The sequence below is a fragment of the Saccoglossus kowalevskii genome, chromosome 17 (assembly GCF_978046115.1).
Source record: "Saccoglossus kowalevskii chromosome 17, keSacKowa6.1, whole genome shotgun sequence".
Classification (NCBI taxonomy): domain Eukaryota; kingdom Metazoa; phylum Hemichordata; class Enteropneusta; family Harrimaniidae; genus Saccoglossus; species Saccoglossus kowalevskii.
In genome coordinates, this window is record NC_140657.1 from 17321872 (window position 1) to 17340170 (window position 18299).

General features: G+C 36.1%; 2 protein-coding genes across 2 annotated transcripts; one reads left to right on the plus strand and one right to left on the minus strand.

Moving 5' to 3' along the window:
* Positions 1–578: 578 nt before the first annotated feature.
* Positions 579–9257, plus strand: LOC102806936 (serum paraoxonase/arylesterase 1-like). Its single transcript, XM_085491826.1, has 9 exons — positions 579–758; positions 3695–3765; positions 4173–4228; positions 4437–4620; positions 5222–5348; positions 5533–5736; positions 6569–6650; positions 7919–8053; positions 8918–9257. The coding sequence occupies exons 1-9, from the start codon at positions 685–687 to the stop codon at positions 9095–9097; spliced, it is 1113 nt and encodes a 370-aa protein (XP_085347952.1). The 5' UTR covers positions 579–684; the 3' UTR covers positions 9098–9257.
* A 760-nt stretch (positions 9258–10017) lies between these two features.
* Positions 10018–17227, minus strand: LOC102806806 (serum paraoxonase/arylesterase 1-like). The gene is made up of 9 exons (XM_085492517.1): positions 17100–17227; positions 15947–16017; positions 15417–15472; positions 14937–15120; positions 14149–14275; positions 13780–13977; positions 12387–12471; positions 10847–10981; positions 10018–10543 (listed from the first exon to the last, which is right to left on the minus strand). Exons 1-9 carry the CDS (start codon positions 17162–17164, stop codon positions 10364–10366), a joined length of 1101 nt encoding a protein of 366 aa, XP_085348643.1. The 5' UTR covers positions 17165–17227; the 3' UTR covers positions 10018–10363.
* Between the last annotated feature and the right edge of the window lie 1072 nt (positions 17228–18299).

The following is an 18299-nucleotide window of genomic DNA, read 5'->3' on the forward strand; positions in this document are numbered from 1 at the left end:
AACCAATCACATTGGATTGTGGGAAAATCAATGTTTATCAACACAAATGTCGCACATGCGCAGCGTGACGACCACTGCCTTTAATATTTTTGAGATATGTACTTAATGTTAAAGTTATTAGCATATTGTGAACGCAGTACGCATGCTTCGGGCCCTTCTTCCGTATTCTACAACGCATGCGTCATCACAGTGAAGTCAGTTGTAGTTTATTCCTCAGCTCCTGGGAGCGAGGCAATTTGTTACTAGTATTATGTTGGCGCTCATTTACGTTGTGTTCGAAGCCCACACATAAGCGACGCTACCAGGGAAATACACAAGCTACAACAAGCCACACCAACCCAGTTACTGCTCAGATTGCAAATGATTTGTACACACTTCCACCATGTCATACGCTGTAATATGTAATTACAATTCTGGTTCCCCCACATAACTTTGGATCGAAAAGATGTTTTTTTAGATTGAATTGCAATGATAACACGTGGATAAGATAACGTATAAAGCACACAATCACGGGGCACACAATAGTCACGTGGGAGCATCGATTGTCAGTTGTTCCGGTGTCAAAGGCCACTAAGGAAAGGTGCAAATTAGATTCATGTCATTCCAACGGACAGAGGCAACAATCTTCGGCGGGTCCGACAACTATATAGTTTATTGAATTGTAAGAACCGCCGCGGTGAAACCATGATTGGACATATGATATCTATCATAGCGTTGGCATTTCTCACTACATTTCTGGCCAGATATTTCAATCTCGCGTGAGTATAATGAGAACAATTATGCATGCCAGCTCGACCTTTGAAATGTGTACTGTACTCGGCATTACATCGCATGATACACGTGAAACCGCTTCACGCCACAGGTGCTCGGCGACTTATACGTGACTGTTGGGATAAAGAACATTAGCGGTAAATGGCAGTGCCCCATTCCAAATCACGTACGTCTATGGAAGACCGTGAAATTACGTAGTACACACATTTTCCAAATTAAAATATATACATATGACCACATAACACTTAAGGTAGCGGGACTATTATTTGCTTACTTGTTTTCATCTTCTAATTGTGACCAAATGACTACAAATAGACCCAGGAAAGTATATATTTTTAGAATCGCCAGACTTCAAGCTTTGCAAAGGTGTGTTTGCCATGCCCATATCTGCATTCTATGACCCGTTACTTAATCAAAGGTGAAAAATTACTTTTTCTGTAAAAAAAATAATTACGCATTTATGCTGGCGATAAGAAGTATTTTTTTCACTTTTCCTAGTTGTTCAATAGTCTGGTAAATTGAATGTGTCTGGTCAGTTTTATGCAAGCAACGCGTTTTAAAAAATAGTGTGCTGAATTTCAATTACTGTTTTAGTCGCATTGCTCCCAACTCAAACCACAACTCGTTGGTAAATAATCGATGAAATAGTTTGTCTGGACACATTCAAGTTCCTCTCACTGTCACCTTAAAGCTGTGAAAATTTGGTGTTAATCCGACAACAATAAGTATACGTTATTTTTTGTTAAAGACCTTGTATTTTGAAAAACATAAACTCATACTCATAGAAAACGTCCATGAAGTAACAGCAAAGATTTTCAAGCTTGTTTATCGGCACAATCAATTTGTTTTCCCATCAAGGTCTGTTTTAACATGTGTAGGGGCATCCAAATGTGTAAGGCTATTGGAAACCCAAAAAATTAAAGGAATGGGATAGCTATAGTTCGATAAAACGGCAGATGAAAACACTAAAATCAATGATTTTTTTCAGTGGCTGTGTGACATTGTGTCTGACACATTCATATGCAAATGACTAATCTGTGAAACAAACAGGGGCGGAGACAAACCACTCAAATTTTTGGAAACACTCATTGTGTGTCAGATAGCTACTGATAACACATCCTAACATTGCTTTGTCTTGAGTTTATCTTTGAAACTTATAGGCACACAGATTAAACCTGTATTATTGATTTTGGAAAACACTACTGAGGCTGCCTTGCTTCCCTTCAGAAAATCTACATTTTAACCAACTTACATGACATTCTATGTTATGTTGACTTTATCACATGAAAGTTCATAGTGCATTTCATCAATTAATAAATAAATGTGAAAATCGTAATTTTCAACACAAATAATAGTTTCGCTACCTTAAACTTACAAATGTAATCTTCAGTTGTGACAAGAAGGTCAGACATTTGTACTAGTATGGGGGGGGGGGGGGGCTGGTACAGGTTACAGGAATACAAACGGCATTTTACGTGTTTACAGAAAATTAAATGAAAATTCCATTTACAGTAAAAAATAGTTTTTACACTTCACATATAAAAGCAAATTCCTAATTACATTTTTATAATATGTTTGATAATTTGAGTTTAACAATCAAAATTAGAAATTGCGTACAAATTACGACATTTAATTTGAAAATGCTTTATGCGCTTACAAAAAATAATATCTGTGTACAAATTACGGACGAATAAAATAGCTGATTACATTTTATACCTTGCCCATGTCTACGGATTTACGTTTTTTTATTTTTTTAAATAAAAATTACATTATTTTAAATTTTTTCAGTCACGTGATATCGCTAAAATAATTTCTTTTAAACTAATTCTTATAAATCATTAGATTTTATCGGAGAATAACTACCGTAGGTGACGAAGACGCTTCTAACAGTAGCGGTGGCACCAGGGCGGGGGCGTCGCCCCTCAAAAATCAAGCTAAAACCTTTTGTGTCAGCAAAATCTGCCCCTCAAAATGCAGGAAATTGAGTTTCAGAGGGTCTAGATTTCAATTTTTTCCGGGGATCATGCCCGGTCCCCCTAGTAAGGGCCAGTAAGGCCGAGTCTTCGGTGCGAGGGATGGTGGACAGAACGCCTCTGTCTAATGGGAGTTTCTATTAGATATTATTAGTAATATTCTGATAGTTTGTATTAGAAAATGTTATTAGACACTTTTTTATTATAAAAAAAGCAAACAGATGTATTTTGTTTACAGTTCATTTTGATTTGTATTCATAAATCATGAGACAAATATCTTCTCTTTATAAATTGTGTATGAATAATTACAAAAGTGTGTACTCTGTCGTGTTAAGCATTTTGATCGTTATCATTCGATGACATTTATTGTATTATCACAGTTTGATATAGGTACAAATTTTTGCTTCAGACCACGTCTATAAATAGACATGTTGTTGACATAAGTGTGAACGTGATAGAAAACACCACTTTATTACCAAGCTCTATAATGTTAACTTTGGGCCAATTAGGGACATTCCCGTCTTGGGTTCAGTATCCTACCGAGCCTATAAATAGAACGCGCATTTATTTTAGCCAGTCTTTACCGCGTTGTTGTGTTTAAAGCGTGGTGGTCGTCGCGCTGCGCGTGTTCGAAGTTCATGTAAATAAACAATGTATTTTACACGCGTTGTATATGTCGCTATGAGTCCCATATCGAACAGGACGCGGCGCGACGACCATCGCCTTTTAACGTACTTGTTTATGTATTACTTTATAGTAAATTCTCCGGTATATTAATGGATGTACTGTATTGACGTAATAAACTACACTACGTGTTTATTACTTACGTATTCGTTTCTTGTGATTGATTTGTTTGCATAGCCTGGCATTTCTGACTTATTTTAGATATAACCCAGTCACGAATCATAACCCCACTTACTCTGATACGCACTGTTTTTTTTTTTGTTCAGATACTTACTAGGCTTCCACTTAGTAATTTACAATCAACATCCGGGTCCTTGTCGGATTGTTCCAGGAATAGGTGAGTTTATAACATACCTCAATTATGCATATACTGTGAAGTTACAATTGACTGGTTCTGACAAACTGAATCATCACTCGATGAGAATGTGAACTGGTCTGGGTTCTACTGCGCATGCACCCAACACACTCAAATGTACAACACATGTCTTCTGTTCATCTGCATCACCTGTGAAGTAGGCGTGAATGACGCCCTCGCCGGACGAACGGCATTAGACAGAATAGTGTACGTCTCGTCGGAAAGATCAACACTGCGAATTCGCAAAATTCACGCCTTCTTGCAATGAGTTTTGAGCTCCGCGGAGGGCGCAACGCACGCGACCTTGTCAGGCTAGATTATTTGCCCACACAAATAATCCTGTCACACAGCGCCGTTCCATAATTTGTCGTTTGTATTTTGATATGCAGATAGAGGATCGGAAGACATTACAGTGACGTCACATGGTCTGGCGTTTATCTCATCGGTATGTGCATGACGTAGCCAGTCACCATTTCATGTGCTGAAGGGGTTACACTTTTACATTATCGATTAGACGCGTCTATTGTGTCAAAATATCTTATATGTACTTCCCTTGAACTCGGACACTCAATACATTGCATAAATCTAGTAAGTATGATATCTTTATATTGATTCATTTTGTACTATAATCTTGTCTTGTCACGCGTTTACAGGGGCTGTACCCGTACAGATATATATTTGATCCGACAGTTGCTCTACATCCAACACCAGGAAAAATATTCCTATTTGATTTCAATCATCCCAATGAACGTATCCAAGAGCTACATCTAATTGGGAATTTTGATAGAGATAACTTCTATCCGCATGGAATAAGTCTACACGAAGACACGGGTACGTGTGTGTCGCTAACATGTTTCTAATGCATACACGTGATTGTTAGTATGACACAGCCTCATACAATATATTATGTCTCCACTTGTGTAATTACAGTCATCTACATTAGGATTTATTCACCAGACATTTTTAGCCTGACATTACCGAAGGCAACGTCCTCCACCGACTAGTTTACCGGAAAGTAAATCCAATATTACACCGTGAGTATATGATACAGATTGAAGCGCATAGGACATGTTACTAAATATTGTCGAATTCTTGGATATATTAGCGAAACTGTAAAACGTATAAATTTAAAACGATTTAAATCCATGTCATGCGTGAAAGTTTTTTTAAAGTTAAATAAGTAAATTAAATAAGTTAGTAATGACGATTTAAATCCAAATGGTTTCACATCGGATATATTCACGTATGTATTTGAAACAACGCAATATTGACAATTTAAATCCAAAGTCAGGAAGAATTACAGTAAAATTATATCCTCTTCAAAAGGGTTTAAACTTTAAAACCCTTTACCTTAGGATAACGTGTTCACATCAGTTGTTTTCTTACGTCAACGTAAAGCGTTATGTTAATCCAGTTTTATTTGATTTCCACTTCCCAGATGAAATCCGTCTATTTGTTGTCAACCACTTCGAGAATAACACAGACGCAGTTATAATATTTCGCTTCAATGAAAAGGAGAAGTCGTTGAGTCACCTGAAAACCATCACTGGAAAAACAATGTACAGGTAATGTAAGGATGTGTTCAATGATCTATATTTCGCGATCGTCTCGCATCATTAGCTAACAACGTTATGGGTTGACTCGAAGGTTGTGATACTGATGAGAAGTGGAGCCCAGTTTCTATCAACTACTAACAATGGATTGCCCCTGGATGCCATTTAACTCTCCTCAATCGGTTTCTTTTTTCAGTGTTAACGATGTGCTGGCAGTGGGACCAGAATCATGCTATTATACAAACGATAGATACTCAATTACACCATTCGGAAGAAAGTATGAGATAATTTTAAACCTTGAATTGGGGAACATTGGATTTTATGAACCTCGTGGAAAAGATAGAATAGTTGCATCCGGGTACCAAGCTCCGAATGGTATAAACACATCCCCGGATGGAAGGTACGTTTGTATGTATATTTCATACAAATAACTACGATATTATCATACGATATTGTAACCATAAGAAGGCACATATACGAATCCATATATCCAGTGTTAGATACTTATATATACGAATAGAAATGTTAGTTTTGGGAAATGTGTTCCTCAAATTATACATTTCGCATTTTTGAATCTCTTTGAAATGGGCGCAATATATTGTTCGCAAATTACCAGAACAGCAACCACGACGTCCACGTTTATGTTCGTATAACTATATCTATCCAGATTGTAGTTTTGCGACCTAATTCCTACCTTTGTTGTTATGTTGCACACGTACTTAAAAACCTCATTTACCCATGCGTACAACTTGTCCCACTTGTGTAATTGAAGTCAAACATCTTAAATATTTCGTTGAATTATGAAAACAAAAAACAATATTTGTGTGTCAATAATTTGCAGATTATGGCGCATTATATAGTATTGCGAATTCATGCAGAACAAAATAAAGTCGAACTTCCGAAAGAAGTTAATTAAACTAATTATATGACGTATAACGCCTTTGTCACATTTGTCCAATATATAACTAATTGTGTCTAAGTGCATAATATACACAGGGATATAGTAAAAGGACCAATACCAAATTATTATACGGCGAAGTGAAATATGTTTAATCTTCAGCCCAGCGTCATATAATTAACAACGTAAATCAATAAAAATGCATACCAGCGACACCAATTTGACCCGAAATTACTCGTGACGAGTGGACGTCTCGATTTTCGATACTCGAAATTCTAGGTGGCAGTTCTGTACTCGGCAGTGTAATGACACTTTATCACTTTGTTATCTGAAGGTATCTGTACGTGGCGTCATCTCGACATCAATACATAACAGTGTTTGAAAGGAAGTCAGATAACTATTTAAATGAGGTGCAGGTGAGAATCCAACTTTTTACATCCTTAATATTGAAGAAATGGTGCCAAACGACTTTAAAAGAGTATGTATGTAGGTGCCTTTTGTTGTACACGGATATAAACCTGTTTATTTGATGATAAGTACAATAACATTTTCTTAATTTAGGTAGATAATTCTATTTTCGACTTCTTAAAACCCACCTGCCCGATTGCTGATATGTAGGCTTCTTGACTGGACATCTGACAGATTTGTCTCATTCCGTAACAACATTTTAAAACTATTATCTTGCGTGAATATTGTTCTTAGTTCCAGTGAAAATATCGACATTTGATATTGTTTATACTGTATATATACAATACACTCCACATGCCAGGCAAGCATGAACTCGTGGCTTCAAATCCAGTATCACGGACACATTGACCAGTGAATCGCATAATTTGAAAAATAAATCCTTATGATAGGGATAGCTCATGATCGAAGTATATTCAGTTGTCAAATTTAAGGTAGCGAGAAGGGTTTAGTGACGTTTTTGATTAAAGCATTCTCTGTCTATTGTCTCATTCAAAACCGTAATTTAGCGTATATATTTCAAAAGCCTAAGTATAGAGGGACACGTTCGCACAAACTGGAGAGTCAATGTTTATGTAATTAACACGTGACCACAAAAATGGCAAACCTTGTAAAAATGTAAGGTCCGTGATTGCGAGAGCATAATGCGGAATTTCTGGGTGAAATTTGCGCAAGGCATTGTCTGTAATAAATGCGTCTCCGATAATCAAAAGACCAATTTTTCCGATTTCTACGCAGGTTTGTTTTTTTGTCCCCTAATTATTCCATACGTAATTACCACGTGACCACAAAAATGGCAAACCTTGTAAAAATGTAAGGTCCGCGATTGCGAGAGCACAATGCGGAATTTTTGGGTGAAATTTGCGCAACGCATTGTCTGTAATAAATGCGTCTCCGATAATCAAATGACCAATTCTTCCGATTTCTACGCAGGTTTGTTTTTTTGTCCCCTAATTATTCCATACTTAGCACCTTTAACAGATTATTATTCTTTGTTTGTGTAGCAATTTCGAGGTTTTTACAAATACTTACACCACACAGTAGTATTTGCTATAAGCCAACCATAAAATGTAAATATCGCCCTTCTGATGCAACGCCATGAAGCTGGGGTTATATTGGGTCGTATTTTCCGTTTGTCAAATTCGTTGATGATTAGTTGGAATTCAAATAACTCGTGGCCACATAATTTATTTTAAATAAAGACTGATTGTTTCTGCAGCGTATAAATGTACATACCGGTGTAGACAACATAGAGGTAGACCGAGAATCGGGAGACTTGTGGCTTGGGTGCCATCCGATTCCTGCTCTCCTGCCAGAATATATGGCAAATCTCACAAAGCGTGTTGGTTCTCATGTAAGTTATATTTGTTGCATTCATATTGTTGGATTTCCCGGTGTTAATTAATTTGAATCTTATTTTAAAGGATTTACATCGTTCACTTGGGACCATTCAGTTTTTTAAATCCACACACACATGCATGTGTTGTTTTCCATATTGACCCCCCCCCCCGGATAATTAATTTATGACACATGAAACACGTCAAAATACACTCAGCAAATACACTTCTAACATTTGTTCATGCGCTTTTCCAGAAACTTAAATTCTGTTACTTATGCAAATTAGTACAATACATGGATGCTAAAAATTGTACAACCACTACAATTTGCAAATATTTCGAAAGATAATGAAGTTATGATGCAAAATCATGGTTTCTAAACAATGTCCGAGAAGTGAAACAAACAATGTTACCATATCAGTGATTATCGGGTAACTGGTTACAAATCCACACGGATGACTCACTAACGCCACACAACTTAGAATACAGTATGTTTCACGATCTTAGTTTACCCCCACAGTATTTATATGTATAGGTACATCGTTATTCGTTATTATGATTTGTCACACATTTAGAGTAACAGTAAATTTCATTTAATTCTTCTTAATTATTGTTGCTCCCACCGAAACATAAGGTTAACACAAGATCCCTCCAATTTAATTTAATTATTTAGCATAATATTAAAACATATTAATTTAGTGATAAAATATGTGAATAAAAAAATAATTAATGATAAAAAATATATATTAATTTAATGCCAAATGTTATGATCAATTATGAAAATTTGATAAATTAAATATTTAAAGTCCATGAATACAAAACGACAAACAATTCATAAGGAAAACGTAACTTAAAGCTAGTGTTCATATCTAATTTTCCAGGTGTTGAAAGTTCACTTCGACTCGTCAGACGCCCCATATAGTGACGTCGACATACAGCAAGTTCTTATGGATGATGGTACTCTCGTGAGCGGATCCAGTGTAGCGAGTTTCTATAATAATAAAATGTTAATAGGAACTGTAGTAGACAAGATGGCTTATTGTGAAATAAAAAATACTTAATGCAATTATTAATTTTACAGAATATGGATTCAATGTATTAATGGCGTCATATTTATTCCGCAAATATAAGATGACACCTAAACATATCACTTCACTGATCGCTCGATTTATATACTGATGTATGGCAGTGGTTTAACGTTAAATAAAACAAATAATTTGCTATGTGGTCGTAGTTGGCATGTACCACAACATGTATTGAGGTAGCGAGTTTTCAAAACACGCAAATGTTTCTTCCAATCTGGATGCATCGTCATACTTAATCAAATAGGTGTGTGTATCGATTATTTGTAAACAGGCAGTTTTACGATTTACACTTTTGCACCGATGATTGCAATCGTGGTTTCTAGAGATACATTTTGTAACAAAAGTACCGTACTAGGCCACAAGGTCAGCATGTGGAACAAGCCCACCAATCAATTTACGCGTACTAGTTACACAAATGATCAAGTCAACCAATAATATTACGATGTCATCTCTGAACGTTGTCATACTAATTGATCTATGGACTTGTGGAAATCTAATTTTAAAATGTTTCGCTTACTTGCTACTCAAGAGTAGAATAGATTAGCATGTCTTAGTACTGAGCCGATCAATTATAATGAGTTCACCCTGGTCAATACTGGTTCTATCTACAATCCGACAACAGCGCATATGCCAAACAATGCCACCAACACACGTTCCCACAGGAATTGTGTATCAAGATTATCACCACTGATTATGTGAAAATTCGTCATTTTCTTCACAAAACGAAAAAGAAGACACGACTTAGTTAATCATGTGGTCAATTATAAATCAATGAGTTGTGTCTTAAGTATATGAAATATTGCGTAGATATTTAATGGTGTTAAAACTGAATTTGACATAAAACAACGAAAATATAACGCACAATTTTGATTCGCCTGGCGATACGACACCAATGGTTTAGCCATTTTGAATTTTAATGATTGATCATATGAAAGGGTTATGCACATACATTACTTCTCGTACGTAATTACAACATACAAATACGACCGCATTGAACAATTGTATAACAAACAAAGCAATTCATTTGCATCAAATAAAAACAGCATAAAACGTGAAATAATATTTATTAGTAAATTGAATATAATATTCGGAGGACTTCACATTCGAGGGTTTCTGATTTTCTAATTTAAAACACTTAATGTAATTGCAATCACGTTATATATGTTGAATCGCATGTTAGTAACCCCCTTAATTACAATGTCGCCCAGTCAGACTGTGGTTTTTATTAGTGCACGCACTCAATTAAAATGCTGTTATTTCGCAGTATACCAATGAGTCTCTCACACCGCCTATTAACAGTTTCTTCTCATAATATCGTGCTGCGGTCGAAGCGCTGATAAGTTTGCCATCATCCATGAAGACTTGTCGAATGCTGATATTCTCGTACGGCGTTTCGGGTGAACCCATCTCAATCTGCAAGACCTGCATGTAGTGAATGCAATGAATTCACATATTAATGCTAAGTGGATTTGCTTTCATACACAATACATTAATAGTATAAAAGTTGTCATAGTTATTAAATATTGTAAGAATATTAACTTAAAATATTTTATAAATGTCATTTTAAGGTAATTCCTCAAATAACACTGTTCCACCGCCATGCGCTCCCAGCCACACCCCCACAGTATAGCAGCACTAGTTATACAATAGTAGACATAACAAGGCAGCTGTCCTTGTTTGACAGGTGATATATGTTACTTGAGGTCATTAGGCTAAAATACATACGTGAGAACCAGATAGTTTTGTGACATCGTCAAAATGTGGGTGTACCATATGTAAACACGGATGACATCCTAACCAGAGGTTCCCTGTCTTAGCATCAACCTCTATATTGTCAACACCAGTGTATACATCAATCACCTGCAAGAGACGGTTTTCCGCTCACTGTGAGATCTCGCGTTTTGCTCGGAACGCATAATCGCGCAGTGAAAAGTGATTAGTCAATTGTGAAATACATACCATCGAAATTACATGCACATATAAGAAAATAACACACGAGTGTGAACTCACAACTAGATATTGTGCCTCTTCACTGTAAGCAGACAGGCTCAGCGTTATGTCACGCCGCATACCCCAGAACAACGTTTGATGTATCGTGTAGTGAGCGAGCTATTACAATGTCTTGTTATAATACTTAAAAGTGCTGTATTTAACAACACAATAACATGAATGGGATACCAGTATTTTAATGAGACGTGTTATTAAGGGTACAGGAATTATGTGGCAAATCTACCCAACTTAAAATATAATATTTTTTGCGCAGATAGGTTGTCATTTTGACATTAACATTTTGCGATACGATCATAAATGTCAAATTCAGTGCTTAAAATTATATATTTCGACCAATTCTGATATTTTTCGGACCAATCTTAATTCTTAAAATCCAAAATAAATGGGAAGTATCGTTGGTATTATAAGTTATAGCAATACAGATTTTATGTACGTTTCCGCACAAAACGATTTATTTCACCACTTTCTCCGCGACGATAATGAATTTTGCGCAGCACGTTTGCTACATTTTCTGTGAGAGGACTATATCAGTTGTTATAGTCATGACTTAGTTTATTGATACTCAAATCAGAAAGGTACAACATTTTACCCAGAACATAATAATTAAAACATAATTATATGCTGACAATCGACAAAACAACACACAAGAATAAAACAACTGAGAAGTACATCACATCACATGGTTCAATGCCTCTTTAAACGTCTGCTCGACATGACGAATAAGTTGCCAAACGTTTACCAACTAGGTATTAGAGAGTAGGACACTGCTGCAAAGATTGATGATATTAAAATCAAATGAATAGTAAAATTAAAATCATCTTTTTTGTCCTATAGTCCGATAGAAAGCTGTCTTTAGAGTCACTGGGACACTGATCTGAATAAGATTTATAAGCAGATCAAGTTGTCTCCTTAATCTCAGGTTCGACTAGATATATTATTGGGATATAATCACAAAATTTTGGATTATTGATAAAATTATATCATCGATATATTTGAATACGATATTTAAAAGCTTTGGCTTCTATGTACTTTTTGTTTCCTTAAACATCCAGCTTTAAACGAATTACAAAATAAATCGGCCAGCAAAGGAGCACATATTCCTTGTTAAACAATACATTCTTATAAGTATTAGTATGGTTTATTATCTTTTAAAGTTTTAATGGATTGATTAAAAGAAAGGGAACTTAAGCTGTTGTAGCTATCTTGTGGAGTATGAGCTTATTTTCATCATAGTATATATGGAAAGGCGACTTACCTTCTTCTGTAGCAAAGAATTAGTCCTCTGGTCGCGCTCGTAAACAAATATTGCTTGTTGCAATGGCGAAGCCAAGTACACAAATCTACATAGCACAAATGTATTTTAATTTAACAAAATGTAAACATACTCGTACGAATATTGATAATATACATTTATAGTACACATGTTGTTTGAGAGCATTTAATATTTGTACTACTTCACAACTATGGATAACAACAACATCTATCGGCAAAAGTCCTTAAGGTTAAATATTAGTCGGCCAGCCACACACTTTGAGAAGCAATTATTGTTTGAAGCAAGCCTCTGTGCGTATCACAGTAAAGTACTTTATACGACAGGAGTTGATCTAGATCAAGTATTTATAGCGTTTTAGGTTTAAAAATAGTGAAAATTCACCAAATTTGTAATGTATACAAAGTTGGTATGAAATGTTTTATTTGATTCTATCTATTAGTTAACAACTATAAAACAGAACATTCCTCATTGCAAAAATGAATTTCACTTCTCTTTGGTTATTTGAAAATCGAAATTAAATTTTGGCTAAATCTGCCAAAGGCTCATCACATTTAATATTTTTTAAATGAAAGAAGAAACTATTTTCTACATAAAAATAACAAAATTGGTCAAAATTTGTGACTTTATAAAGATTATCTACGAGACTTATTTGTAATTAGTTCTAGTTATATTAACAGCTATATAATTAGGCACGTTTAATTTCGTTTTGAATGTCATATTGACTGAAAAGTGGGCAGAAATTTACCAAATTTGTTATTTTTTCATAAATGTTGAAATCTAATATTTGTCGCGCAGACAGATTGCCATTTTGACATTAAAATTTTGTGATACGATTTTGTCTGCCTTCATCATAAAATGCTATCTAAATGTCAAATTCAGTTCTTAAAATTATATATTTCGACCAATTCTGATATTTTTCGGACCAATCTTAATTTTTAAAATGCAGAATTGATGGAAAGTATCGCTGGTAGTTATAGCAAGACAGATTCTATGTATGTTCCCGGTCAAAACGATTTATTTCACCACTTTCTCCGCAACGATAGCGAAGTTTAGTAAGACTTTGCCCGATTCGGGCAACTTTAAACGCCCAACATTCGAGCTTAAAGTGCCAAAACAGAAGTGAAATTTAATGTGGCAATGGTGAATAATATATATGAACATATTATGTATACAATAACATCACAGGTATTAACTGTAACAAACTTACAAGTCCAAACTTACTCGCATTACCAAAAGCCAAGACCGAGTCATTAGTCATTAGCACTAAATGAGTCGTAAAATTCTTGAAATAAAATACAATATTAAAAAGAAAAATCACGGTTTTAATAAGAAAAGATAATCTTGGAATCAACATCCCCCAAATGAATATACTCACTTTCCATCTGGTGACATGTTAATTCCATTAGGTGAGTTTATCCCAGAAACTATTATAGTGTCGACGACATCGTATAAACCAATTGATCCCATGGTGAGGCCGGAATACATTTCAAACTTTCTGGGTAATGGCTTTATGAAATAACAATCGTTGCTAAAGTAGAAAGACTCGGGTCCAATGGCCAACACGTCATTCAGGCTAGAGAGAAATATGAGTTGAAATATGAATGAAATATCTAATAAATTATCTAATATTCATTATGTCAACTAATTTGATGTGTTCATCAACAACGCTTGGTGGTTATGTGAACAAAGTCGTAACGTGTAATCGTGTTCTTATATACATGAACAGAACTGTTTTGTTTGTTACCTGTACATAGATTCTCCTTTGAAAGTTTTAATATGATGAAGTGTTCTTGTTTTTCCGTCAAACCGAAATAGTTCAACCGTATCTGTATTATTTGGGAGGTGATTCACTACAAACAGTCGTCGCTCACCTTCATTGAAAAAAAACAAAAACATTATTTGGAATTTAATAATATTCAATAATAAGTGGCGTTGTACTATTACTTTTGACTTGTTTTATAACGTCACATTACTGGTTATGGAGATGTGGGATACTAATTAAATAAGTACACTATTTCGGTTGGAGTGTAGCAGTGGGAGATAGGACTGTAAACGAAATATGGGGTGGTAATATGGAATGGATTGAACGATCTGTAGTCCAACGCACATCTCTGTAAGAGAATTCGTTTTCATCAATGTAGCAACTCCAGAAACTGACTGTGTCTGACTACATGGGTGTGTGAATGACTTCAGTGTTCAGTTATAAGGTCTTATGGTATCCCTACACTGCAGAAGCGAGTAATCCCCGAAATTCCCCTTTGAGGCACATTACAGCCACATTCAATTAGTTGTTTGACATGTTATAACCAACTAACCCATAACTGTTAATTATTAGTCCCCCACTTTCCTAACGAGTAGTCATCCTAATAATAAATGAACTTATGCAACAACAGAATCTCTGTGAATTTGTTTAATATTGCAACTCAGAAACAAACAAACTATTAAAGACACACGCAAAAGACACAGTGGAAGCGCAACCTACGGCCGGATCAAGAATAAACAATGTACTCTATTAACAAAAGTAAACAGTACCTGTTTTGGGGTCTTCGTAGAGACTTATCCCGTGAGGATAGAACGAATCCCTGCCAAAATTTCCCACCAGTGAAATTTCCGTAGCATTTTCATCCGGGTTATTAAAGTCAAATAGAAAGATTCGACCTTTGACTAATTGGGGTGAATGTCGCGGATTATGTATATATCGCGGTGACGTCACTCCCTACAAAAATGAACATGTGTGTGAAGTTAACCACATTATTAACAATTGGCTATTTAGTCTATGTACGATGGTGTGGTTTAATTTCGCGAATGTGTATAATGTCTAAAAATTATCCTATTTTTGGTATTTGTTCATCATTCGAATATAGCATTGAATACGTCACAGTCCGACTGAAACATGATTTGAGGCAATGTACACTCAGCCGTTGACGTAAGACCAGAATTAAAACCAATTATGTTTACTCAGATAGATTACGGCACTGTGCATTGTCTGCAAAATACAGATTAACGTCTTACCGAGGAAATAAATGCCAAACCATCAGAGGTTACTGTTATGTCTTCTGAACCTTTATCTACAAAACAAGAAGTTAGTATGTGAATGTTTGTTTTAGTGTTATGAAATTATAAACAGAGTGAAATTTTGTTCTTCACATATGTATGCCCGACGGGATACGACACGGGTTTTCACAACAGTTTACATAGAAAACACCTAGAAAATGAGCAGTCCTCGAATATTAGGAACTAAACAATTTATTTTCGATTAACTTGCTTGTGTACCAGTCATTGTAAACCCGACCATCCCACCATGGGATATGTGGGTCCAAGGAAAATCACTGAAATTGCTGAGTCTATAATGCCCCAGCCCGCTGTACTGTCTTCGTGCATACTTCGAGGTATCCTCGCAATAACCTCATAGTATAATATATAATAAATATCGGTAAATTTATAGACTTTATTAGATTACATGTGTACGCCACCTGACCGTAGTCTAATAGTACTATGTCAAGGAATATTTTATATCAATAATTTATGTGTGGCGTACTTACCAACATTAGGCACAACTCTACAGGGACCTGGATACTGGTTATATATTGCCTTATGATACCCCAAGATGTACCTGAGAATGAACAAAAATATTTCTGGCATGAAATATTAAGTTACTTAACTATCTACCCATTCATTCATTCATTCGTTCGTTCGTTTATTTAATCATTTATTTACCAACTAACTGTTGAGGCGAAAACTACTCAGAAGGGCAATACTACTGGCGAAATGCGGGTCCTACCATCGTTCCGTACTCGGTAACCAAGACATACTTGAATCGACCGACCACAAAACCATGGTCGTCTATACAACAATAATATGAGGTTATTACGAGGATACCTCAAAGTATGCACGAAGACAGTGCAGCGGGTGTATCGACCGACGCGCAGCGGAGGTCGGAGCGACGGCGTACTGTCTGAGTGCATACTTTGAGGTATCCTTGTAATAAACTTATTATTATACATCTTTTCCTTCCAAGGATACAGCATGGGAATGTTGAAATCCAAAATGTACGTCTCAAACTTAGCCGTTCAATAGATCTTTTTAAGTTGTTTTTTTCGATAAACGGTGATTGACAGGGGACAGCTTCGCTAATTCTTATTTGCATAATGAAAGTTGCTTTTCCATTCAGTGTGAACTATTCGTGAGCTTGTTGTGAACTATACGTGAACTAGTGGTGAACTATACGTGAACTAGTGGTGAACAGTGCGGGAGCCCACCAGTTCGTGCCCCAAAATGGCACGACTTGCCACTACAAAATCGTGGCTAAACGCCTTGCTTTACTTACGTGTACAGCGATACACATGCCAACAGACTGTGTTTGTGAGAGCCACATTTAGTGTCACGGGCTGAATAGTATACGTCTACATGTTTGTCTGGTCTAAATTACACGTCGTGCAAAGTTATGGAATATTTATCTGTAGCTACGTCTGCTATATTGGTCATTAATTAAATTGCAATACGAACATTTATAGAAGACCGTGTCATGAGACTGCCTCTTTGACAACTTTGCACGACTCATGCGAACGTCGATATAAACCCTCCACCTAACGCTCGCCATTCTACCTGGCCATTTTATTACTATTCGATGTCAGTGATCTGTAAAATGAGGACACGGCAGCATGGCACACAACAACCACAACTATAAATACTCACGCAAGTTTACAAAGACGCGTGGCAACCACTGCCAACACCACAAATACAATCAGTCGTAGTAACATTCTGGAGAACGGTGTCACAACGTTGGCGTGTTAGATCACTCAACCCAGCACACGGACTTCGGTATTATGTCAATTAACGTGTTCACTAGCTTGACCTTTGACCTACCGTTGTCCACTGCGAGGGTCATAAATTATATGTACTAGCAACCAATTCACCATTGTCAAACATCTTATTATTTTTCGGGAATAGCAATGTAATGTCTTCTATGGACAGAACGATGACCGAGGCTACCCTCCAACCAGCGCAAACTTCAACTAATTCTCCCTTCATTTCCACTCTCAGCGAAAACATGATCTATTTCTCTGACATAAACCCCGCCCTCTAAATTTAAATAAACCATTAACCAGTATGATGTCATCTCTGGAGGTTGTCCTGCTGAGGATCTCCTACTTACTACTCAAGAGTAGTATCTCTTAGTAATTGTCGAGGTTTTGTCGTATGAATCACTGAACGAGGTGGTCGCATGTTTATGTTACACAAGTCTATGGGAAAAACCATAGCTTTTCTGTGTGGATACAATTCTAATATCTAAAAACAACATATTTAAGGACACCAAATGTTTCCGAAATGACTAAAATACCATGACATAAACTAATTTCCGATATAAGAAGTGTTATAATCATGAAGATAATCTTTGCAGATTACTGAACCATACGTTAACCTACAGTGGCAAAGTACCGTAGGAACTTATTTTTTCAGTTTTGTGAAAACGAACCATTTTTTTCACAAAACGAAAAACACGACCCGATTTTGCTTATCTAACGTAAATGACAAATCAGTGAGGTATTATGTGTCGTATGAATATAAATTATTGCGTGGACACTTAATAATGTTAAAGCGCGGTGGTCGTCGCGCAGCGCGTGTTCAAATTTTACACGCGTTGTATACGTCGCTATGAGTCCCATATCGAACAGGACGCGGCACGACGACTGCCGCCCTTTAAAACTGACTATATTTGATATACAACAGCGAAAATATAACATACACAACTTTGATTCGCGCAAGAACGGGAGCATATTACGATAATTACTGAATACCTTCCTGACGATACAGACAGCAATTGCACGTGATCACCTTTGTTCAATTGATTCAGCCATTGTGAATTACAATGATTGATGGAATAAAGATTACTTT